This window comes from Gymnodraco acuticeps, unplaced genomic scaffold (genome assembly GCF_902827175.1).
Source record: "Gymnodraco acuticeps unplaced genomic scaffold, fGymAcu1.1, whole genome shotgun sequence".
NCBI lineage: Eukaryota > Metazoa > Chordata > Actinopteri > Perciformes > Bathydraconidae > Gymnodraco > Gymnodraco acuticeps.
In genome coordinates, this window is record NW_022990764.1 from 13,403 (window position 1) to 39,113 (window position 25,711).

The window sequence follows — 25,711 nt, forward strand, 5'->3', positions numbered from 1 at the left end:
TCTGTGTCTTAGTGCTGTACGATACCAGTAACCTCTGTGGAAACATTGGTATAACTGCATTTTTGTATTTATATTTGAATGTTGTATGTCTTTTTAAAAAAATTGACCAAGAGTCTCTTTAAATAAAGCTCTTTAAATACTGCTCATAAGGGCACTCTAGTTAATGAGAGACAAACTAGAAGTAAGCTGTTAAAAAATTAATCAGACAACCATATTTACTACCATTTACAAATCAGAGGGCATGGAAATAATATACAGAAGAAAAAAATGTATGGGCAATTATCAGAAGATAAGGGGAATACATTGACATGAATTGAGAGGAAAATAAGTTGGTAGCCTTATAATGACTACATTAAGTTAGGACAGCGTTATCTGACCGGCACACCCAGCATCTAACCGGTGCTTATAAACACTTTCAGGATCCAAACACTACTGGAATATGATGGATGTGGACTAGATGTTTGACTGGTGGGGCAATAAACGCACCCACCAGACACTGTAGGAGTTAACTAACTCCAGAAGATGGCAGCAATGCAACACTAACTGATTTTGAACCTCAGAGAAGAAGGAACCTTTCTTCTGCATAGCCCAACCAACACGGAACTTATTAGGGATACACTAGCAATGCTAACCAGCTGTGTGGCTAGCCGGGTTCCTGTCGACAGTTATTCACCTTGCTTCCTCACAAGTTAACTTTCACTGTAATTTACCTAACTGCTACATAGCCGCATGACAGCAACTTTGCTGTCTATGTGTTACGGTTTTGTGAAATATTCATGCTGCTGAGGTGCTAAAATGAGAGAAGGGTGAGTATGTGGCTACTTTGCTAACCATTGAAGAGATATGTGGCTAAATAAAACAGTGCTGTTAGCATTAGCCGCTGTCATAGGATAGGTTAGCTTGATAGTTAGCATGCTTGTTACTAAGAGCTAAGCGAGCTAGCTAGCGTAGATTTCGGTTTTATAGTCACTCAGTTCAAAGCTTGGTATATTGCTGTTTCGGAAATAGTTCGGCTTGACAGTCCATAAATGCTGTCGGTAATGTTAAAGTTATCGTTTACCGGATAGTGCTAGTTTTCATAGCTATCTTAACGTTAGTCGTTGCTTTTATGTGCTTTTCACCAGGCTGCTAGCTGTCAACATATCTTCCTTGTGGGTGGGGTCAAGAGATGTTTTGTTTTAGTCTTGTATTTTTTACATTTATTTTATAAATGTATCCTGATGTTGTATTCAGCAACATTAACGTAGATTTAACGTATTCCCGTTGGTGGTGCTTGTTCCTGGTTCTGGAAAGCCCTACCACTTCTACTGACCACACCTGATGAGGTGAAGTTTCAGTTCATCCAGACTTGGTGGCCACCACCCCTGTTGTTGGTTTAACTCACTGACAGACAAGTGATGGTTGTGATCAGAGATCAGGCACGTAGCATTTGATTTGCCCTGAACACAGGATGGAGATGCACGGTGTTGTTCCCAGAAGTTGAATAGTTTCCAAGGAGGCTTTTTTGATTATGGGGGTTTTAAGCCTAAACTAACTAATCTACCCGGTATCTCATATTTACCAGATATGTAATTTGTATATACATTAATGTGAGTATTTGTTAGTTTTTTCTCAAATTGACATACACCGGGGTTTTGCATTGATGCACTAAATCATTTTTTTTTTAACAATCACTTTGGCCTCTGAAGGGTATATGTCATTCGTTTTTTAATTACATATACTACAAACAAATTGAATTGACTATGATTTTAATGTGGACCACATGTTCTGGCCAGCATAAGTACATCCTTACCATGTTTTTAGTAATACTTTCTTTAATCAGGCACATTCATGTTGAAGCACCTCCCTTTTACTCTTCCTTTTGTTCTTTCTTTATTTGCAGAGTGTGTGTCCAGTGACTCAGCTCTTGTGTCGCCATGGAGAAACCCTGGAGGCTGTGGGCGGCAGTGGAGCGTTGTACCCTGACTCTGGCCTCCTGGTCCTGGGGTGCTTGTCGAGTCTCACTCTTGGCTCTCATCCTCACCTTCCACCTCTATGGAGGCTTCTTTCTCCTAGCTCTTATCCTAGCGTCTGTGACTGGCATCCTCTACAAGTTTCAGGATGTGCTCCTCTACTTCCCTGACCAGCCCTCCTCCTCGCGACTTTACGTTCCCATGCCAACAGGAATCATCCTCATGAGAATGTGTACATTCGCACCAAAGACGGTGTGAAGCTTAATCTCATCCTGCTTCGCTACACAGGAGGCGACACACCTCCTGGGGCTACCTCTGGCAATCAAAGCAGCCCAACTTCCTCTGCTCCACCAACCATCCTCTATTTCCACGGTAACGCAGGTAATATTGGACACAGGGTTCCAAACGCCCTGCTCATGCTGGTCAATCTGAAAGCTAATGTGGTGCTGGTGGACTACCGTGGATATGGAAAGAGTGAGGGGGAGCCCTATGAGGATGGGCTGTACCTGGATGCAGAGGCCACGCTGGACTATGTCATGACCCGTCCCGATCTGGATAAGACAAAGGTGGTTCTGTTCGGCCCGCTCACTGGGGGGTGCTGTGGCTGTGCGCCTGGCGTCAGTCAACCCTCACCGCGTAGCAGCCATTGTTGTTTGAAAACACCTTCCTCAGCATCCCCCACATGGCAGCGACGCTCTTCTCCTTCATACCCATGCGCCTGCTGCCCCTGTGGTGCTATAGGAATCAGTTCCTAGTCCTATCGACAGATGGCGCTGTGCCGCATGCCTTCGCTGTTCGTGTCCGGCCTGTCAGACCAGCTCATCCCACCAGTCATGATGAAGCAACTGTATGAAATGTCCCCTGCGCGGACTAAACGCCTGGCTATCTTTCCAGAGGGCACACACAACGACACGTGGCAGTGTCAAGGCTACTTCGCTGCTTTGGAGCAGTTCATTAAAGACCTGATGAAGAGCCACGCCCACGAGGAGAGTGCTCAGCCCTCATCTAGTGTAACCATCATCTGAAATGACAGTCAGGGATGACTGTTGACTCCAGATTATAAAATGGAGGAAGTGACGGCTGTCACAGTAATTGTTTGGATGTACTTATTCAATTTTTTTGAAAAGAATGTACCTTTTTATGCTTGTGTGGGTTTCTATATATTTCACTCTTCTATTCTACCTTTTCACTTTATGTAAATATAACTTTTGTTTAAATCATTTGACTATTTCAAGGTTTTAAGAGAGGGTAACAATGCCCTCATGGTTCTTTTGTGTTGCAGCTATGAATGCATGTATTTATGACCTTAAATGAATGAAGCCAGATCATACATGCCCGTACTGCAAGACATGTCACTACCACAGCAATCTGTAATGGGTCTACTGAAATTAAACTGATTACTACTGGAAATAAAATTAACCTCATATCAAATAAAAAACACTGATATGTAGGCCTATACTGTATATATATTCGTTAATATTACATTTTTTTTAAATTTCAGATTTACCCGAGTTTGGAGTTATGTCGGCTAACATCTTCTGAGCAATACTTGGAAATCTTGTCTGGCACAATTGCGTAAAGAACTTGTGCTGTTGAATAATTATATTCAGCCATCAAAATATTTGAGGTGGCTCTGACATATTACTTCTGACTATTTAAAATAACTTATTGAGATATAATTTCCTGTCTAAGTGCTTCTGTTTGGCGCGGTTTGGCTAAGCCTACAAGATATTTACCCTGATCCTCTATCCTGTTAAAACAGAATAAGGTACATTTTCCTCATTGCCCAAAATGCTTTTTGAAGCCCACCTACTGGCTACTGTAGTTTGGTAAAGAGCAATTGCTCTGTTTGTGGTTTATTATTTAAAGGATAGGTGAAGTTTTCTACAAGTTTATTAGTACCCTACAACACATCAATATCTACAATGAAACGTTGCCTGTGTAAGCCTCCTTCCCTAACTGACGGGATGCACTTAAGTAAATCCAAGATAGTTCAAGAAAAGATGGTGGACAAAATAAATATTCTTTTTTCATGCAAATAAAAATAAAATATAAGGCTTCTGCAGTCTGTGCAAGATACATTAAGTGAATATTTTTTTCAAGATGGTGTAGTGAAAAAAAATGGTTTCCCTGCTCCTCAACCCAAACTAAAATGTTCCAAAAGAGATTTAGTGTAGAAAATGACATTCATTTCGTCAAACTCAGGGCGAAGCCTCATATTACAAGTGCAGGATTTGTCCCTTGTTTCTTACAGTCTAAGCACACTAGGAAGGGATTCTTAATGGCCAGTATAGACAGAAGGATCGATTACAGCGACCAATTACTCCGTCAAATACATGGCATGTGAGTATTGTATAGAATAGTCTTGAAATGATCTGAGCCTATCCTTTAAGAACTCAAAATAAAGTGTGAGCATTTTAAAGGAATTATGTGAGTATTTGTTTACCATCATCAGCTTTCTAATTTGTCGTCGGAGGATTCTAGGTGTTCGTCTCATCCCATGCTTATGTGGCAAAAAGGCTTTACTCTCTTGGAGGGCTTTTGATGAGCTAATGAACCTTTCCTGCATGTCTTCCAGGGGGAGAAAAGCCGGACGATTAGCACACTGTTTCCTGCTTTTGCTTTCCAAATGCAGCCTGCTGCACTGCAGTGGTTCTAAAGCCATTTGAATACAGATATAGGCTACTTAGCCATATTTGATACTGTTTCCAAACAGTATGCAGAACAAAATTCAACAAACATCAAAAGACCAAACTTGGCATCAATGTGAAACGGAAAAATGGGCTTAATGAATGTAAATTGTTGTGTGCTTTTACAAGATTTACTGTATAGATGTTCTCTTTTCTCCCTTTTATGTGTGACTTACTACCCCCAGTGGCAAACAACAGTTTCAGACATGTTTTACTTGTGTCAAATCCATAAAAGAATTCGATTTATCCCATTATATGTTGTAGAGCACATTATGCAATCTGGATTCAACCTTGTGAATAGAAACTCATTTTAGTTCCACACTTTGTTTTCCACACTTCTGCTGTTTGCATGACAACATGTCTTCATTCAGGAAATATATAGAACTTCAACGTCATCATTCACTTAATTGTGAGGGTGGCTGGCCTGAAGCAAATTAATTCTAACTAAAGAATTGGGGTTTTTATTCTAGCCACATGTACCAACACCCTGTTGATGAAAAGAAATGGAATCAAACTGAATGTGTCTTCATTTTGTTTTCTTAATCTACCAGTTCTCTGCAAATGCACTATTGAACATATTTGTATCTATTCATATGATTGTTATTCGAGTAGAATGAGTGATGTTGAAAGTGTTGGCATCATTTGGAATTTCCATTTGCCAGCTGGCATGTGATTTACGTTTCCTTTCTCTAATGGACCTGCACAGTGTTTGTTTGTGTTAATCTACAATGACTTACAGTAACTCCACATGATGGAGTATCTGAACAGTCAGACATCTGAATGATTCATATTTATCCTCAACATAACACAGTCAGTTTGAGAGATTTTCCATCTTACATATTGTTTTTCTATTCCAAACAATGTCAACAACCATTTTTTGTAAGTACACATTTTCACTTTCTATTTTCTGTACTGTAACATGCAATAAATTGATACATTAAAAGCATGTCTTGTTATATATTTTTAAAGATTTCATAATGTAACCACTTCACACTTTTTTAATTCTGGGAATCACATTTGGTTTGTTTTGCCCTTTACATTTTTTCGTTCAAAGTTGAAATGTTGTACTTCCTTCTTTCAGTACATCTTGGCTCCCGTAGCTGTCACATTTAAATGTTATTAATAATGTCTTCATCTCTCTCCCCCTATTTTCCCCCACCATCTTGAAAGCTTTCCTTCTTGTTTGTTTCCACTAATTATCACATAGTTTTTTGAGAAGATTGAATGTGTTCTATCTTTCTAAAAGAGTGGGATGAAGATAAGAGAGAGAGATGTATCGTGGCAGGAAGCAGTGAGTGTGGTTAGCTGAGCGGAAGAGTAGAGGGGAAGCAGTTTTTTTTACAGTATTTGTTCTGCGTAATCTGTCAGACATAACTGGAACCGGCTACTGAAGGATACAATGAGAGTTAAGGAAGTTGCTGGAGCTTTTGGTGTGGCGATAAGTTAAAGCCAGAGGCACAAATGACCGAAACAAACGTCCAGCATTCCGAGCGCGTCTGTCTGGTGAGCAGTCAGTGTGAGCTGTTGGGAAATTGTATGGACCCTGGGATGGCAGTTTTGGCAGGTGTAGAGCCTGGAAAAAAGACAGATGAAGGGAGGCTGTCCTGGCCTGTTTTCCTGCTGACCCTAGCTGCCGTCACATCCTCCCTTTCTGCTCTGTCTCTGTACCAACTGGTGGCCCTCAGAGCCGAAGTAGAGGGACTCAAATCTGAGGTTTATCGCAGGAGAGAAGAAGGACAAGAGGCCAGGCATGGAAGCCAGGTGAGAGACAACTATTCCATAAAGACATCTTCTTCTGCACAGGATTTGAAAGGCAAGCATTCTACCAACATGTATTGTTTTTCTGCTTTTTGTGTCCATTCAGACTGATAATATTAGTAGGAGAAACAGCCATGAGTCCATGCATCAACCTGGGTCTCCCCTGCTGAGGAGGAGAAGATTAGTCTCTGGTTCAGAGACATTAGGTAAGACACGGTATGCTGCACCTGAACATGGTAGTCCACTGTAAGCAACCGTTAGTCCGTTATCAGGTCCTTTAGTTTCATGGGAAACAAGAGAGTTAATGTTTTACAAATCCATGTGTTCATTTGCAAAAGGACTGAGGGTGACCCGTTTCATTTCTGATGTTTAAGGGGGTATTTAAGGTATGAAGCTAAAAATCACAAAATGTCTCAGAGGTCTTTACATACACCATCTAACAAATGAGTTATGAGCGAAAACTCATAACTCAAGAAGACATTGTTCGTTTTAAATTGTATAATAGCCAAGTGCTAATGACTCATCATTTTTGGTGATAACCACTTGACAATAGGAAGTCTGATGTGGTGAGATTATGCAGCCATCCACTATTAACTAATGGCGTGAGTGTGTTCAACATTAGCTTGAACTATTAAACTACCTCTGGGGTGTACAGGACACCAATATGTAGATGTTGTTGCAAAGAGATGAACTTGTTGGAGAAAGGGAAGGAACAGATGGAAAAAGAGAGGCAGCCATGGAATAAGCAATGTACATATTGTTGGGAAACAGCTGACCAGTTTTAACATTTCTACATTTCTCATGTGTTTTAACAGTAACTCAGCCTTGCCTGCAGTTGTTGGCAAACAATAACAGGAGAACCTTTTCGAAAGGTAAAGAATGCTTGATCTGGACTATGATAGTTTTCTGAATTGTAATAGTGATTTTATTTACATTTTATCTGGATTGTAATTTGACATTTAGTATATGCATTAGTACAGCATTTCACCCTTGAAGTATCAACACCATCATTAGTGACTCCAGTAACTGATCTGAAACAGGATGACAGTCAGTATCCATCTTTGATGCTTTGACATGGTTTCTGATATATTCTTATCTTTCCAGAACATGACTCGGAGCCACACACAGGGATCCCCTGGCAGACTGGACTGAAGAGAGGCTCTGCACTGGAGGAAGATGGAGACACCATATTAGTCAGAGAGGAGGGATTCTACTTTGTGTACAGTCAGGTACATGTGTTCGCGTCATTGCATCGTTTTTCCACAGGGAGGTGCTGCTAGTCTGTTTGCCAAATACCAGATATCAGAAAAAAAGAGAACATGCCTACATGCATTGCAGAAAAAAGGGTGTGCTTGATCTTAGTATACATTCGGTTAACCTTGAAGGAAAGAAAGATAAAGAAGAGGACATGCAAATTCTGCATGCATATTCAATAAGCAGCAAAGTAGTAATTGATATAAAAGCCACATGACTGTTTAAACATGCCATGCCTCATCATACCACAGATTAACCCAGTGTTTCTGATGTGAACAGGTCTACTACATAGACAGCACCTTTGCAATGGGTCACGTGGTGATCCGCAGGAAGAGGAATGTGGTGGGAGACGAGCCTCAGTATGTGATCTTGTTCCGCTGCATCCAGAACATGAACCCTGTGCACGCTTACAACACCTGCTTCACCGGAGGTTAGTCTGAGTTGTTGTTAAAGCCAAGTTCACGCTGTTTTACAACACCTGTTATGGAAGGCCAGCAAGTGTTTGTATTCATTATTCAAGCTCTCAAGCTTATGTGTGTCTGGGGATTGGCTGCATTGTTGTGAAGCTGTTAAAAAAAAAAGGCAGTTCTTTGTCTCAAGTGTCCTTTGCATCCCTCAGGTATTGTAAAGCTGGAGGTCAGGGACCACCTGGAGCTGCTGATCCCTCGTTCAACCGCCAACGTGTCCCTGTCTGGAGAATCCACCTTCCTGGGTGCTGTCAAACTGACTTAAATTGTGACAACCACAATGTGCACCTGGAGATGCTGTTGTGGCAGGAAAGGGGTACCATCAAAGTAACAAGGCACAGTTCTAGTGACCTCGTCTGACTGAGACAATATGTGAGGTGAGGTGAGGTGAAGAATAAGGAAGCAACCGTTTTCTGCATTGGCTGAACAATAGACGTGTCACTCATTGTGTGTTCAGCCTGACGGGACATGAAGAGGACTGAGTCACATAACATATAGTCTTTACTCGTTCAAAAATACATACACCTAGCTTCATCAGTATGGTAATTTCGACAACACAACAGGGAAAAGGTGTTGTAAAAAGTACTTTTTCTTTAAATATTCACACATGGCAATATCTGCATTATAATTGTTGTATCATTCTCATACTGTTTAGTTCATTTATCTACTCCTGTAGTGCATTACTGAAATAGTTATTTCCATCTGCTTTGTTATTACAGATATGTAATCATAAACAACAGTTATTAACTATATGTCTACTCAAAAATTCCGATGCAATAAAGAAAGAGTTCTTGCACAAGCCATGACATCATCTGGAATCTGGGTGGGTGTTGTTCCTCTGCTGGCCACAAGGGGGAAATGTGTTCAGTGTGGCAGATCATCCTGCCAGGCAGCAGAGAGACAAGTGTGGCTCAGGTTGAGCAGGAAATGTAGAACTTGGATAAAGTGTCTATTTTTAGATTGAGATAAACTGTACAGGCAGATGATGTCTGCACATTCATAGGAGATGCTGCTCAATGCATTTGTAATGCCTGCGGAGCCTGGAGGTAATAGTGAAATGGTGTTAATGGATTAATCTTCATGTTAAGCTTTAGGAAGAGGGAGGGAGAGTCTGAGGCAGGATCCAGACACATTTTGATCAATGGCAAAATGCACAAGAGACATTACTCCCCAACCCAATATTTGTATGGTATAATTTTCTTCTTTCACTCATCCTCTGATAATGCTACTGGCTTACCGCATGTGCTAAGAGCAAAAACCAAACTGTTACATCACGAAAAAAACAAAACAAATTTAGTCATAGACCTTTCTTTAAAATGTAGATCGTGGCATTATTGAAGGTTTGTTTTATTTTTGGTTTCTTCCATTTATCCCAATCTTGTTTTGTTATTAAAGTAGCCTAGTCATGTTGACCTGACCTTTACTTTTAAAATATGGATCTACTCAGTCTGAAAGTCACTCAGTCACAACATGCATATTGTTTTTTTTCAGCCAGCTAACTGTTTGTTTGAAAGAAATTGATATTTATGTATTACTATTTGGGTTCTCATTTACGCACCACCCTGTCCAGCCATTTTCTCCCTCTCTGCTCACTCACACACACACACACACACACACACACACACACACACACACACACACACACACACACACACACACACACACACACACACACACACACACACACACACACACACACACACACACACACACACACACACACACATACACACACACACAGTCCAAAAGAGGGGGAGGGAAGAAAAAGGTCTAAAATAGAAGTCTTGGAAAGAAAGATTTCAGATGGACTAAATGGATAGCAGTAGCCATTAGTGGAATAGAGAGAGAGAGAGAGAGAGAGAGAGAGAGAGAGAGAGAGAGAGAGAGAGGAGAGAGAGAGAGAGAAGAGAGAGAGAGAGAGAGATAGAGAGAGAGAGAGAGAGAGAGAGAGAGGAGAGAGAGACTAAAACAGAGAGCAGGCCTGGCCCATGGTACAATAGCAAGGGAAGTCAGAAACGCTCTTTGATACTCTGGTAAACAGAGCAGGCGGCTGTAACAACACGATTGGAAAATAAGAAGTAGGGGGAAGGAGGGTATAAGAGAAGTGGGGAGCACAGACCTCTCCTATACATGTGTCAAGCATGATGCTCCCCCTCCCTCATGGCCAGAAATGTCTTTGTGTGGTGCCATGGTGACGGCTGGTGTGTTGGCGGAAGCTGATGTCATTGTGGGCTCGCCTCTCAAAAGAAAAACCAGCGTCTGACTGGAGAATCAGTGAAATGAGACCTGCTGAGTACTCATGCTGGCACTGTGTATCGTTCACACACTCACACACATGTGGCAAGTGCACAGATTTATATCAAACCCACAAAAAATCTGAAATGTTATTTTCACACATACATACTTAAAATGTTATATATTTGTTACGATAATTACATTTCTGTTTAGTAATAGTTTGATCATTTACTTTGCATTAGGATAAACACATTCAATCCATTTTTAGCTGGAGCTGACAATAAACATGCCTTAAATGTTTAATGGTTGTCATTTGAAACAGTCTTACAGAAACTAAACAAGAAAAATACATGCCAATATTTTTTTCCCTCTTTTTCAAAGGCACATCACTAAAAATGATGTATTTTCACAGGAAGTACAGTAAGCAGGATAACCTCATATATACATGTTTTGTGTGATTTTAGTTAAATTCTCAAGTAGCACAGTACAAAATATGTTGCGTCCTTTAAAGAGACATAGGTACAAATCAGTGGAATCATCAGTCAATCCCTTAGAATCTGACTCCACCAGCATCTCTGTGTCCCCATTTGTCCTTTTCATTTCTCCATCCTCCCTCTCTCCGTGTTTGGGAGCTTGAGGACATGCCTGACTGATGAGAGTGGCTAAAGTTGATCCCTGAAGCCAAATATTAAAAGCCAGCGAGCTCTGTTTCTGCAGCAAAACCAACAAATAGTCAATCTGCAGCTTTTGCAACATAGATTTGCACATAAATACACTTAAATGCACAGTAATGTCCTCCCATAAACACTGACAAAATATAGGCTGCAGCCTACATCTATTCTACATCATATCAGTGTGCTTCAGTGTACAACACCGTTTGTCTGTGTACTTCTCTAGTATTTGGGGATTACTTTGATCTGCTGCAGTCAGACCAGAGTAATCAGGCTGATCCAGAGCCCTCCAGCTGAACTGGCAGCAGCACTGCATGGATTTCTTATTTAAGTGAGGATTTGGTTTACCAACATCCACGATCGTGCCATCCGTTACTATAAAGTCTAAACACCGTGTTCTGTGCCAGCATTTCTGTATTTTTGATCGATTCAGCTCGAAAAGACACTGACTGCTTTTGATCTGAAAAACCTGATTGACCAATTATAATGAAAGGTTTATTCGTTTTAAACAGTGTTAACGTTAGATCTGGTTTAGTTTTATCTCCCCTGACAGGATCTGTTGGAATATAAGCTTATCTATAATTCATATAGTTCTGCCTCTGCCAGGAACCAAACTGTCATGAAATGTAAGGCTTGCAATCTGCATGTTCGAATTAAAGAGTAAAAAACTGATTCAAAAGTTGTCTCTGTTCAAGATCATCTTGATAAATCGTTAATTTTTTCTAGGTCTTTTTTTCCACAAGGACATTGGCCTACCACAGGGGAAAAAACATCACATATGAAAGAGGAGAAAAGGATTTTGGTTTTCCACAATTTGGCCCCCTTTCTTCTCTTCATCTCCTGACTCCCACACTCTGCGTCTTTATGGCTCCAAGATGGAATTTTGGCAAGGGCACAGAGAGCCAGCAACATTTGTCTGGGTCTTTTTTGTCTCTTTTTTAGATGCCCTCCCCTCACACAGATCAACGGGCTGCGGGAGTAACTGTGCACTTTGTTAACGCTGTAAATGTTCTCTTTTACACTCGTCAACTGATCTCCTCATCTCTACGCAACACTTCGTTCAAAAACATACAGTATAGGGAACACAATGGCCTTAACATTGCATCAACATGCATCTTTTGAGATCCCTGTAAGCATGAACACAACTAAAAACCCCAATTATTATAAGAACACAGATTACTATAAATTGAGGTATATTCATGTTGGTAGCCTATGTCAAAAATATTCTTGCGACAAGATTTTTACAGAAATGTGGTTAATCTAGTGCTCATGATTGCTAATAGTCATAATGGTGCTTTACATTGATGTCAACATGCTAACAGGCCTACAATGACATTGCCAACATGCTGATGCGTAGGTATAACGTTTACCAATTTCACCATTTTAGTTTAGCATTAAAGCGTGCTCAAATGAGCTCAGTTGCATTAAACAAACAGTTTAGCTGAGGGTGATGGGAATGTCATTTGTTTTGTTAATTCTGAAACAAAGTATTAGACCATTTGTTATTTCCATCCCCAGACCATGATGCAAGCATGGTTGAAAATTGAAAACAAAGATTAAATTACGTCACTATCAGGAAATATATAGTCGAATAATTCTATAATTTCCTCGTAATTTCAGCAGCAGGTGCATGCTGGGTATAGCTAGCTAACATGTGCTAACCATAGGTGCCAACTTGTTCAGGTGTGTGACTCAGTGTGAGACCATTGTTGGCAACAAATACCTTGAATTTGAGGAGTGAAGATGGGTTGACAAGTTGTATTGGAGGGAGACTGAACGAGCAGAACACTTTGAGGATTTCGTTGCGGTGCTAAATCTCCGAAAATGCTCTTTAGGAAGGTGGGTCCTACTTGAATTATATTTAAAACGTCACAACCACTGTGTATGAGGTGTCTAATACATGTGCTGTTTATTTGTGTTTACTAGTAGGGCCTATGTTTGTGCGATGTAGCTACTGCCGAGTTTACTGCAAAGCCTATACATATTAATCTATTTAAATTGCTCAGTAGGCCTACACTAAACACAATTCACAAAACCACACCCAATGTGCAAAACACCTAATTTCTCCTGCTAAATGAACTGCACTCAAAACTACATAAACACTTACCGAATGCAAACTTTTGCACCAAATGTAACACACTTCATTCATAATACTAGATTGTTTGACCACCCAACTACACACTGCTGAGCATACTCTAAAGCACTTTCATCTTTTATGGGCTATGCTCTGTACATAGAGGTTTCTGCAGAGAAAGATTGCTTGAGTTTACAGAAATACAGTACATGAAGAAATACAAATGAGTTGTTGAAAAAAAAATCACATTTTATTCTGCTGCTTCCTGTGCCTCATTGGAGATCCTTAGCCTTCCACCTGCACCTCTTTTTTTTTCTCAGTCCTTCAGATAAACAACAAAGACAGAGTGGTTGGTCAGTGTCTCTGTGTTGCATAAAAGTAAGTTTACCACAGTACATTGTGCAGGATTTTTGTACAGTTATAGTATGCAACATGCCAACAATTCAATTACAGTAATGAAGTAAATACGTTTCACACAACAGATATAAGCTCTGATATATCATGAATTATGCAGAGCTACAAACTGGTAACTAACCTGTTATCAAGTCTAAGCGTCCGGATTACAGAGGCAACAGTACATCGGCTTAGATTAGGCTGAACCCTCTGTCCAGCCTCTCATCATCAAACCATGGTTGATAACATTTCATTTCATTAGAGAGTATTCTTCTTTGTCCGCGTCCTCTCCCTCCAGCTCTACCTCTACCTCTCATTCTTCCCCCTCTCACTCTCCTCCTCCTCCTCCTCCTCCTCCTCCTCCTCCTCCTCCTCCTCCTCCTCCTCTTCTCACTCTCAGCCCAGCTCTTCCTCCTCAGCCCAGCTCTTCCTCTTCCTCTTGCTCATGCTTCCACGTTGGCTTCCATTGTTGCTGTAAGCAAGTACTCACCTATGGTCTTTTTATAGTGCTAACATCCTGATTGATGAGCCAACAATCATGCTATCAGGTGTTTGGTCATGTGTGAGGCATTTTGAATATCAGTGTTTTAAAGCTGCTAACACGTGACTTTATGTCAGATTCCTGTCTTACGCTTTATATACAGTCTATGGTCTTACGTGGAGAAACGTGTGCAGTGGTTGCACAAAGTGCCATGTTGATTTGCAAATTGTGTGAAAAGCTGAAAACATGTTTAGAGTTTTGGAGATTTGAGCCGATATTTTGCTCTTTGAGTGTCAGTAAAAATAATTGTGCTTTATGTATAATTTTAGTGTGTTAGCAATCGAGAAAAACTGTAATGCTCATTGCTCAAAGCGCAGCTCTGTTGGTCACTTTTTAAGCTTAAAGGTCCCATGTCATGGCCATTTCTACTGATCATAATTCCATTGTTGAGGTCTACTAGAATAGATGTATATTGTGCAATTTTCCAAACTCACATTGGTTTCTCATACAGCATCTCTGTAGTTTGTGTATTCACTCTGTCCTAAACGGCTTGTTGGAGCTCCTGCCCCCCCCCCCCCCCTATGAGCCCACTGTGCTCTGATGAGTAATCACGGAACATCAGTGATTATGTGTTACAATGGCGTTAGCAACCAGAAAATGAGACCAGTAATGACAAACAGATGAGAATGCTGCGTGGGGTCTGGGTGCCGTGTTGGCGGGACGTTGCGCGGCTCGCTGCTGCGAGGAGCGGACAGTGTGAGCTCGGGTGCTTGCTGCGTGGGGTCTGCGAGACAGCGAGACATTGCGAATGGACGTGGGATCCACTAGCACCCCCCCCCCCCCCCCCCCCCCCCCAGTGCGTCACAGTTTCGCCGCTGAGAGTGTGTGTGTGTGTGAGGAGCTCCACCATGGGTCCATGGGTATGGGCACGTCACTGTACCCAGGAAGAAAAAGAGAAAACTCCAACGAGGCGTTTTGGGGCAGCATAGACTGTGTTAGAGTTGTACTCGCTACAGGGTGTACTTTGAGGGTTTTTGACTCTGCAGACCGTTTACATGCAGAAAAACCTTCATAACACACAAGGGCACGGGTAATAACCGGAAAAGCATGACATGGGACCTTCAATGTTGGTCATCAGAAATGTCTACTAGATGGTCTATGTACAGAGTTGCTGCGTAAAACTCCTTGGTATTGTAAAATTACGAAAGGAAATTGTTAACAGCTCAATAAATACCCGTTCCAATACTAGAATGAGCAAAATATACAACTTAGAAAACATGTACAAAGTAGTAAAGATTATAGAAAGATTCAACGTGAAGTATATACAGTGCACATTTTTGTGTCTGTCGTTGTTGTGTCTTCCTTTTTTGTTAGGCTACTTCTTTTACTGTACACTGTGAAATGATATTGTACACTATATTGATATGATTATCAGTTCAATGCACAGTCTGTGAATTAGAGGGGGAATTCATTGTTGGTAATAAAGGCGATGTTGTTCCAATTAGTGCTTTCAGTAGGACTTTATTTTGTAGCTTAAGGTACTGTTCTTTGTAAAAGTTATAATAGGCTAACTGACCTACTTACTACTTTTTAACTTTTTATCTGACACATTTAACAATAACACTGTAACTGTTACTGCTACTCTTTCTACCCTTCGAGCTAAGGGGATGAGAAGACATGTAGTAACTGTCCTCTTGCTCCCCACATCTGCTCTGCACTAATTCTATTGTCCCCCTGTTTCTCGATATGGTTTCTCTTTCAGTCCATTGTTTAAGTGTTTAGTTCTCCTCCCCCTAACACTAACACATCATGCAAACACAGCGCAACAGAGTGTAGTGTGTATGATGTCCTGTGTCACTCATTCCCATCAGCTGCTTCTGGGCTTTTTTAAGATTTAAACTCCCTTCTCACTCGCTGTTTTTTCTCTCTCGCCAACTACACGCTCACTCCCTGACAAACTCCTAAATCTCCCTCTCTCTCACTGACTCACACACTCTCTCTCCCTTTCAACTACCCCCCCCCCCATATTCAACCAAATTGGCACTCTCCCCTCTCTCCCTCTATTTCCCCTTTTCTCTGATGGGATGTCAGTGGAGCATTTTTGCCTATGGGTGTAGATGCAGAGAGAGCTGGAAGTTGATCTCCATCTTTCTCTCTCCCTCTCTCTCTCTCTCTCTCTCTCTGAGTGTTTCAGATCTTCGCAGCTGATTGTCTCTGGATGTTAGCTGGAAAGGAAGCATCCAGAACTACGGGGGAAATGTAATCATGAGGTACGGTGCCACTTGTTCCTTGTTTGTCTGAGAGTGTGTTTAGCTGTGTGTGTTCTCTGTTTACTATTTTACCTGATGGAACAATGTTTAGCCTTTGGCAATTTGTTCTCACTATCATTTTAAATCCTTTATTAATTACATTCATGTGTTTTGGTAAATGAACAAACATCTCAGAAATAGGATAATGTCTGTCTGCTTCTGCCTCTGTCTGCATCCATTCTGTTTTATATGTTTTCCAAGGGAAAGTCCTTTTATTCTTCTGAAATGGCCACCGTCTGTCTATTGACTGGCCTTCATGTTTCTCTCTCTTTTTCCCCTTCTTGCGTGCTTTGTTTGCCTTGAGATGTTGCATGTGTGCTGGCTGGCAGCACAGGAAAGGGAAAACAGGTTTGTTGGCTTGATTACTGCACATTCAAACACTCTCTTCAAAAAGCCTTTGGGTAGTGGATGTCATCTGGGAATTGTCCCAGATTCAGAAGGCCTTGGGCGGCTTTTACCCAAAAGCTGTGTGGTTGTGTTGTGTGTTGAGTGTCGACTACCGGTGTATCACGACCAGAGAGTGAACCAGATAAAAGACGCAGGATAAGTGGGAAGAGAATATAAAAACAATAAGACACATAAACCAACAAATTGAACCAGGCAGATTGAAAAGATCAGCGAGGAGACGGACAGACCAGTCTGTAAAGCATTTTCAGTTTGATGTGACAGAATGTCGCTGAGTAACAGACAACATAACTCTGCCTGTGTCACCCCACAAAACTCTGCTTTTGTTTCACTGGAGCTCACAGATGGGCTCATTCAGACGTGTGTGTGGGAGAGGATGTGTGTGCATGTGAGTTGAAGTCGTTGGCGTTAAACCCTTGTATAATATGAGGCAGAGTTGTTACTTTGACACACTGTGTAAAACAATAAATCATGGTACTGATGTACAAGCCATTGTACTCACAGCCCCACTTTCAACTAGGTGTGTGTGTGTGTGTGTGTGTGTGTGTGTGTGTGTGTGTGTGTGTGTGTGTGTGTGTGTGTGTGTGTGTGTGTGTGTGTGTGTGTGTGTGTGTGTGTGTGTGTGTGTGTGTGTGTGTGTGTGTGTGTGTGTGTGTGTGGCACCCATCTGTCTTCCTGCTCAGCCAGATTGTGGGGTCTGTGTAAGCAGTGTTGCATGGAGGTATCACTCTCTTTAAAGTAAAGAGATTATCTCAGCTACATGGTTCCATAATGCCATTTTCCAGCAGTTGCCTTCTTGCTTGTTTTCTGCTTATGTCTCTTCTTTGGAAAATGGCAAAGCGTGCCGTCGTGTTGGTCTTTGGGTGTAGCCAGCAAGAGGCTTGAGGCTGTAGACTGTTGGTCTGAGTCAGGACACAGCCCAGTCCCCTGTGCTGTGGTCAGCTGTTACACCACATCATCTCAAGATTTAGTCACTCTGTCTCTGTCATAATTATGGGCTGATTTAGAGGTTAAGGAGAATCATGACGAAGAGGACGAGTAGGATGGGGAGAAAAGAAAAACTGTGCAAAGTCTTCCCTGCAGGAACACTCTTTGGATGGATCGTCTGCTGTCAGAGCTCCAGAGGTGTTCAAGGAATATACAGCCCCTCCCCACTGTTTTACTCATGTAAAGCTGCCCACCGGCTGTGTTGCAATGCTGAGGCCCTGTGGCGTTTGCAAGATTCAAACGACACCTTTTATGCATGATTAAGTAGGAGAATACTTTGCAGAGAGGTCTGTTATGAAGTGTGGTGTGGTTGTAAAAGCCATAGCTGCATTACATTCAGAAAGCATAAACTAGGAATGACAGCCACCACCTGTTACCTAGGATATTTCTTTCGGCTGTCTGATCATTGAAATCAATCTAGTGAAGAATTCCTGTTTGCTAAAGCCTAATTGTCGGCCTGTTCATCACAAACCTTTGGTCTACCAGCTGATCTATTCTTAGACGGGACCAGCCGGTTACCCATGCTTACTGGGTTTCTGTTGCATCTCCTTAGGATCGTCAGCCCCCCCCCTAACCCCTTCAGAAAAAAGCACATACATACATGCACAGACATACACTGAGTAGATTGATGTATTTCATGAGCCTGACGTCAAAATGCAGGCAGCTGACTGGGCAGACAGAAGGGGGGGACGGGGGATTAAGGGGGTTACCGCTCATCTGGGGAAGCCTGGATTAGTTTCACCCTCAAATCTGGTTAGTGCAAATTGTAATCCACACCAATATGTGCTATCTATAATTGGCAAATTATGACTTGAGACAGATGTCTGTCATTTATGACTGGACATGTAAAGTATTTATAAGCATCATGTTAAAAAATAAAAGTGAAGCAATGTGTTTACTGCAATTAACTTTAATGTTGATTGGTCCCATAGGTTACTTTTTTATTAAAGCTTGTTTTGTCCAAAAGATCTGTTAATTCGGATAAATCCTAAATAAAGCAGGAATCAAGAAACAACAAACTCAACATATTCCAATGCAGCAGAAACAAATGAGTATTTTCATCATCAATTAATGAGCTGATCTTTTGTTTACATTTGTTATCTTTAACATTTCAGAAAAGTGAGTAATGTTCATCCCAATTGTATTAAGTCCAAGGTGATGTGTGTGTTTTGTTGAAATCTCTATATTTGAGAGGCTGAAAAAACAGCATTTCCTGCCAATATTGAAGAAAAAGTTGTCAATTGACTGTTAAAATAGTCAGCTATCATAATGTGCATTAACTATTTAGAAGAAATGGAGATATTACCTTATTTTTTGTTACATACATTATTATGGTCAAAACATGGAGCCTACTTTACCAACAAACATTGTGACACCAACAGTTGGGTCAGATATTCGGGTGTGTTTTCCGAGAGGCAGCTAATGTTGAGGTCGGGGCTGAAGAATACTTTAGTTGTATTCCTGAAAATGTAATAAGTAGAAGCAAAAAAACGAACATTTTCTGCTTGGCATTTATTTTCTTCCTACAAACTCAGGTGACTGCATGAGTGGAAAATGATCCTGAGATGCAGATGAAATCCTAGACTATTCTTATAAGTGATACACGGGGGACTGGGCAGTTGGCAGCCTCAAACAGCAGCTAGCGCTAATGACAGGTGGTGGGATGCAGGGCTGGCAGCAGCAGCATGTTATTTGGGCGTGGAACTCTTCCAGCAGGCTAAGATTAAATCCAAACCTTTAGTCTTTGAGATTTTCCCCTATCTGATGAAACAATGTGATCAAAGCGAAGCGGTGTGCATGGATCCAATACTAAACAGGTGCTTCGGTTTCACCAAGCCCTATATGATGGTTGTCTCTGTCAGAGGAGGGGGAGATGTTCCATGTGACCTAATCTTTCTATAGAATACTTCCTCGTATTAATACAGGCCTGCTGCGGCTGCCATGTGGCGGACGGCCTTGTAGACTTTGTTTCTCTCACATGGCTATTATTGGACACGGTGTCAATAAAGGACATCAATGTTGGGGTCAGTGTCTGGGCTTGCCGGGACTTGCTTCTGCTCCATTTTGACGTGTTTGCGCGTTCAAACCTGTTTGCTTCTTACCTTCTCTACTGGACAAAGAAAGCTATATAGCATGCAGACAATGAGAACAAAAGAACAAACCGTGCTGGACGTTATGCTTATGGAGAGAGAGAAAAAGCACTACATACTGTGGGTTAAGGTACTTAAATGTTATGAGAGTCATTTTGAGTGAAGGAGTGGGGGCTGAAAGGACAAGAGTGTGACATGGCAAGGATGGTGATGGAATATGGTAAAGGTCTCTTTTTAGAAAGAGGTGGGAGGAAATGGAGCATCTGAGAAGGCAGCTGGTTCTCTCCCTCCCTCGAAGGTGTATATCAGGGGTGGTATATGAAATGTAACTGCTTTACTGCTCCCGTTATCATGAAGCTACACACACGCACGCACACACACACGCACACACACACACACACGTCGACCCTCCCCTTGCACAAAACACTTGTCCTCATACCTGGTTCCCTTGCCTGCAGCCACACAGTGAATATTACAGGGCTGAGAGTGAGCCCAGCTGCAGAGTCATGCAAATGATTTGAACAGGACTGGTTAAGCATTCCCTTTAAGAACAAAAAAGGCACAGCTTTGATCTATCCAAGAAGCCGTGGGGGGGGGGAGTTTATGCTGAGATGAAAGATAACGTCTAGCTGTGATGTTTGTGTGCTTGATTTCAAACATGTCATCTCTCATATTCAACCTTGATCAAATTAGGTCAATACTTAAGGGGGCATGCCGCATGATGCCCCCTTCTTACAATGCTATGATACGCTCCCACCTGCTATCATGCTAATCTGCTACAGATCCCTGTCAAACTGATGTCTATCCGAAGAGAGGGAATGAGAGAGCTGGATGAAAGGGTGAGGAAAAAATAATTGAGAAAAAGATTAACACACAATAAAGCTAAATTGAGGGTGGAACATAGTGATGGAAAGAGAGAGGAATCGAGGTGAAGGGTAATGTGATTGGTTGGAGGAGAGGGCGATAAAGGACTGACTGTTGGTCTCGTATTAGTCATTTTCTCTGCTCACTTCTGTAGGTGCAGATAAGAGTTCTGAAGAGAGTGATAATGTCTAGGTAAGGCAACATCTCAGACTATACTGTGAAGGGAATTGCTTCGGCTTTGGATTACAGGTTCCCTCCTCAGGTGTGTACGTGTGTGAGCGTGTGTGTTTGATTTGAACCACTAGGCTGATGTCCTGCAATTCAGAGATTTAACACACGCTCACCGCTGAACCTCCCTCACCTTCTGACCTTCTCCATCTTCCTCCTCTGCTCATCCTTCTTACGTTTGTCGACTTGACCTATTCCAGAGTAGAGGGGAGTTAGCTCAACTTAAACCACTACCACACACTTTACTCCTTTTAACAGAGGGCTGATAAGTGTTAGAAACTATTGATAAGTCAAGGTTAAGAATGATATTCCAAGTAAATGTGACCTGGCGTAGCAGCCTGACTGCAGATTAGCTTCAGGAGTGGCCAGAGAATGGGAAGAGTTCTTTGTTTCGGTGTCTAAGAAAGAAATGTCACCCACCTTATTCTTGGCATTAAGGCAAAGTCAGGGTTTGCAAGGCAAGGGCAGTTCAATATAATTTAAAAAAAAGTATGTATGTCAGAGTATAAGCATGTCCCATGGTCATTAAACGCGAAGGAGAAGAAAATGTCTCTTTCCACTCTGTCGCTGTCTATTCTGGCCCATTATGTAACTAATTAAAACAATTAATTCAGTAAATTCATTAAATTAGAGTGTAAGTAAAATGCAAAAAGCGAATGAAGTCAAGATTCATGATGTCGCAATATCGAGCTGAGAAGTGAAAATGTGTTAATCTATCTGTGGCTGGGTAAAACCATCGTTAATTATGTGAGAAGCAACAAAGAGATTTAGAATGGCGGCGTGAGATCGATGCAGACAGATGGAGAGATTTACGGTACGAAAAGCTAATTTAAAAAGCAGATAATGTGTGAAGAGATGTGACTGAGAGGAGATCCCTGTCTGTTCAGGGATACCCCTCACTCTCTTTCTCTCTTCAAGCCTTCTGAGTTACTTGCTCATTTCTTGATTACCTTTACAGTATAAACTCTGCTTCTGTTCCCTTTGTCCCGAGTCATATCTGCTGACTCTGTAACGAAGATGTTTTGATTTGTCACCCCTATGTGTCTTCTGTTACCGTTTCTGATCTGCCCCTCTTTGTTTTTAAGGTGAAGATGAAAGTAGGTAGGAGGGTAGATGCACAAGGGAGATATGAAAATAGCGGGGTGGTGATTGATGGGAGTGCAATGGTTAGAGTAGGTAACATCTGAAGCCTGTGAAGAGACGGCTTGCTGAGAGTAGAAATGTAGATTTGGGGGCGATGGCTGATAATTGAATAAGATGGGGCTTTAGACAAGGTGGTGATGTGTGTAAGTGTCTCTTAGGGACCACATTTCCCTCCCCCTTTTCCAAGGTCAACATGGGGATTATTAGCAGAGAGGCACCGTAGTAATTATGGTGCTGGTCATTAACTATTCATCAGCTCACACTGCTCTGCTTGGCCAAGTGTTTGTGCTTATGTGTGTGTTTGGGAGATACACACATCTGTGCTTCAGTATTTAGGCTCTGTATGCAAATGAGACAGCTGGCTTACGTCTCAACAGGAGATTTCCAGGCGCACCTATTCAGCCTCTGTTGTGTCTCCTACTTCTCTTTGTCTTTATGGGCAGCTTTGACAAAACTACGCCCGCTTGACCACAAACTCAGCAGGGCGTGTGCGCTACATGAGGTGAATCCATGTGCCTCCCCTTTTTTGTGTTTTGTACCCTCCTACTCATTTTTTACACCAGCAATGTCATGGTTGGGGGGGGGGGGTGGATGCTTGTGAGGATGGGGGTGTACCCCGTCAGATGGAGTAAGTGGGCAGGGTTCACCGGGGTCTGGAGAGGGGGGAGGAATGTAGAAAGAGAGCACAGAAAGACAGACGTAAAAGAATGAACGGCTCCAAGCGGCAGAGTTGCCATGGCTACGGGGGGAAACGCATTTGAATGACATCACAGTGGCGGGGAGGTGAGGGAGTGTGAAATTGATTTGGTGGCGGAGCACGGGGAGGCGTCTCTCGTTGGGTTTCCGTCGGGCAGACACATTTCTCTCTCCTCCGTACCGTGGTGTCTCCGGTGGACGCACTCTCACTGGTAAGGATGCACTTTCTCTCTTTCCACGCTACTCATCAGAGTGAAGGCTGTTTTTGAGGAGGCTGGTGAGTGTATGTTTGATGTTTCACTCTGATAAATGTTTTCAGCCCTGACAACGTGCGAGACGGACATAGTGAGAGGACGCGTCTGTGTGAATGTGCGTGGATGTCATGTGTTGCTCCCGGCATGCCGCTGGGAACGAAGGGAAAGGCAGATGTGCCGTGCAGTTGTCGCAGCTCTAAATAGACCCTGAGATGCTTAGAGTGGAAGAATGCGTGTGTTTCTGGCTGGGAATGAACAGCTGATTGAGCAAGAATGATTACAATGTGCTGTCAGATCCTGCCTAGAACAGAAATCTGAGTCAGTGTACAGTATATGTTGTCAGACTTAAGGGCTGTTCTTATTATGTTTAAGTTTTTTAAAGAGAGACATGCACTCTTGTAACATTGTTGTTGTTATCAAGGAACTTGAAGAGGGAGATCAAAAACATGGGCAGTCATTGAACAGTTCCCTTGTAGTAGGTGAAGTCTCTCTAAAGAACAAATCACTCTCAAAATTGGAGTGTAAACTTGGCTCCTCTGATTAAAAGGGGGGTCTAACTTCTCAGTGCACCTCCCTGCTGCGAGTTCTTGGGCAAAGCCAGTGCCATTCATCTGCTTGTGTGATTAATTACGAAGTTGACCCGCATTGACCGCTGGGTGACAGACAGCCAGAGTTGAAGCGTCGGAGCTAGAGGTCAGAGCAAAGCCAATCAGAATCCTCAGTGTCTCCTCCCTATGGCCCGCATCCAGAAATGGGGGGACAGATTACATTGAGGATCAATGGATCAAAAATGTTGGCCAAATTGGGAAAGCATAATTCTTTACTATGACTATCAACTGATCTACAGATCTGTTGTAATGCACCCCCTATCACAGTGTGGAAGTAGTTTTGGGATGGTGGTTGGGTACATATCTTTTAATGGATGCCATCAAGGCAACCCTGATGTTGAGCAGAGCATTAAAGCTCCAAAGACACTCTCCTGCAGGCAATCTAGTAAAGTGGCCTTGTGTGGCAGGTACATGTAAACAGTGCTGTCTTTGTTTGGTTCAAAGGAGAATATGTAACAAGATACATTTGCATTGGTGTTTGCATTGTTTAGCTGATATTCCTAATAAGACTAACCTGTTCTTTTCAGCAAATCAAAGCAGCCAAGTATTAGGCTAATGGTCATGACCATACATGTAACACAATTACCTTGATGGTTATGGCGGGGAAATGTTGGCGTTAACGGCCCGTCCACACAGCGGCGTGCGTTGAAGCTTGCCGGCGGGCGTGTCTGAAACTCGACCAACAACCAATCACATGAATCTCCCGCCCCTGACACTCAAGCAGCGGTTTGATTGGTTAGAGCTTGTACTGGCATATGATTCGATTGGCTGACGCTTCTGCCGAGGCTTCAAAAGTTGAACATTGCTCAACTTTTGCAGCGAGCCACGTCAGCAAAGCTCTGCGTCGCTTCCCACAATGCAGTTCGGCGAAAAGTGACGTCACCCCATTCAAAGTGAATGGTGAAGCTTTCAACGCACGCCGCTGTGTGGACGGGCATTTTAGAATCATTGCAAGGTAGAGTTTATTGGAGCAAGTGCTGCTCTCAAAGTGTTCAGCCTCAGCACTATGGGTAGGCTAAAGGCATCTATTATGAAAGGGACGAATATACCTGAGGCTATCTCAGACAGTTTAATTTGAAACTGGGAAAAAACACTCATGGCAGGTGTAGGAAACGGCTCTATAGGTGTGGGTCACTGTGTCTTTGTGTGTGCATATTCCTTGTTTCATACACATCAGGCAATCTAGTTGGCCTGTTTTATGTGATGTGAGGAGACATCCGGGCGTATATTTTATGGCTTCAGTACAAACAATACAAAGCAGTGCTGGCATGTCTTTTAAGTCTAAAGTCAGTTTAAAGCCAGCTGGGCTAATGGCTGTGAGTGTGCCAGCTTTTTGGATGGCACGGTTGGGGACACAAGTGGGTCAGTAGTGAAGAGCCAAGCCAGCTCTGATCGCACTTTGTCTCACTCTGAGAACAGAACTGCCCTGTAGCGAAACACAGCTCAACTTAGTGTTTGTATACTGTATACTATATTGTCTATTGCATAGTTTTTATGTGAGTTGAGTTTTATACTAGTTTACTTTGTTCTGCTCTAGTTCCCTATCCATGACTACTGAAAAAGAGGAGGCGTTCCAACAAAGTGTGTGTGTGCGTGAGTGTGTGTCCATCTGTCAATCCATCCTCCTTGTGGTGTCAGATGGTCGGCAACGCTGTGCTCTGGTATGGTGACTGGACCCGTACACAAACCCTCCCACAGTTCAACATGCCCACATACACAGACTGTGTGGAGGGTTTGGCATGCAGTTCTACCTTATGAGTTATACAGACTTCCAATAAGATAAACTGCTTCAACTTTGCCATTGCCATGTGGACAACTCTGACATATGAACCTAATGGTGACTGTGTAGAAATAAAACCTACATAATTAGTCAGCGCTCACGCTCATCAAACAAACAAAAAATCGTATTTGTGAAGTGTGTTATCAGTACGCTTATGGTTGGTATAGGTAAGCTACAATAGCACTCGTTTTCTGATCCTTACAGTAGCAGCATGTTTTGCAGTTCATTTTAGCATGATCGGATTCATTGAATAGCACTCTGTATGTCTGTCTGACTTCAACTGGTAGCAAATGGAAAACCTTCTAGTGTGAATTGACAATATGTACAATGGATACAGTAATTGGTGTATACGTTCTGACCTTGTCCAGCTTG

At 42.2% G+C, this 25,711-nt stretch overlaps 3 protein-coding genes across 8 annotated transcripts in view; all 3 read left to right on the plus strand.

Moving 5' to 3' along the window:
- Positions 1-606: 606 nt before the first annotated feature.
- abhd13 (abhydrolase domain containing 13) lies at positions 607-4,378 on the plus strand. Its single transcript, XM_034232414.1, is given in 6 exon segments — positions 607-806; positions 1,883-2,168; positions 2,171-2,533; positions 2,535-2,606; positions 2,608-2,706; positions 2,708-4,378. Coding segments are annotated over 5 exon segments (1,056 nt in total). The 5' UTR covers positions 607-806; positions 1,883-1,916; the 3' UTR covers positions 2,978-4,378.
- A 1,573-nt stretch (positions 4,379-5,951) lies between these two features.
- Positions 5,952-9,533, plus strand: tnfsf13b (TNF superfamily member 13b). Its single transcript, XM_034232313.1, has 6 exons — positions 5,952-6,403; positions 6,507-6,606; positions 7,216-7,272; positions 7,505-7,629; positions 7,934-8,084; positions 8,274-9,533. The coding sequence occupies exons 1-6, from the start codon at positions 6,104-6,106 to the stop codon at positions 8,384-8,386; spliced, it is 846 nt and encodes a 281-aa protein (XP_034088204.1). The 5' UTR covers positions 5,952-6,103; the 3' UTR covers positions 8,387-9,533.
- A 6,559-nt stretch (positions 9,534-16,092) lies between these two features.
- myo16 (myosin XVI) overlaps positions 16,093-25,711 on the plus strand; it is a 114,880-nt gene continuing 105,261 nt past the window's right edge. For 3 of the 6 annotated variants that reach the window (XR_004570627.1, XM_034232337.1, XM_034232342.1), the window contains exon 1: positions 16,614-16,632. The gene's annotated coding sequence lies outside the window, so the exon portion shown is untranslated. Of the gene's footprint in view, positions 16,246-16,613; positions 16,633-22,739; positions 22,975-25,711 lie in introns of those variants that run through there. The other 3 variants (XM_034232341.1, XM_034232340.1, XM_034232339.1) reach the window with 3 other exon arrangements.

Coding starts and splice junctions, on each gene's coding strand:
- tnfsf13b (XM_034232313.1), top strand. CDS start 6,104: ATGACCGAAACAAACGTCCAGCATTCCGAGCGCGTCTGTCTGGTGAGC. Junction 7,630..7,933: donor TCTACTTTGTGTACAGTCAG/GTACATGTGTTC, acceptor TGATGTGAACAG/GTCTACTACATAGACAGCAC. Junction 8,085..8,273: donor CAACACCTGCTTCACCGGAG/GTTAGTCTGAGT, acceptor TGCATCCCTCAG/GTATTGTAAAGCTGGAGGTC.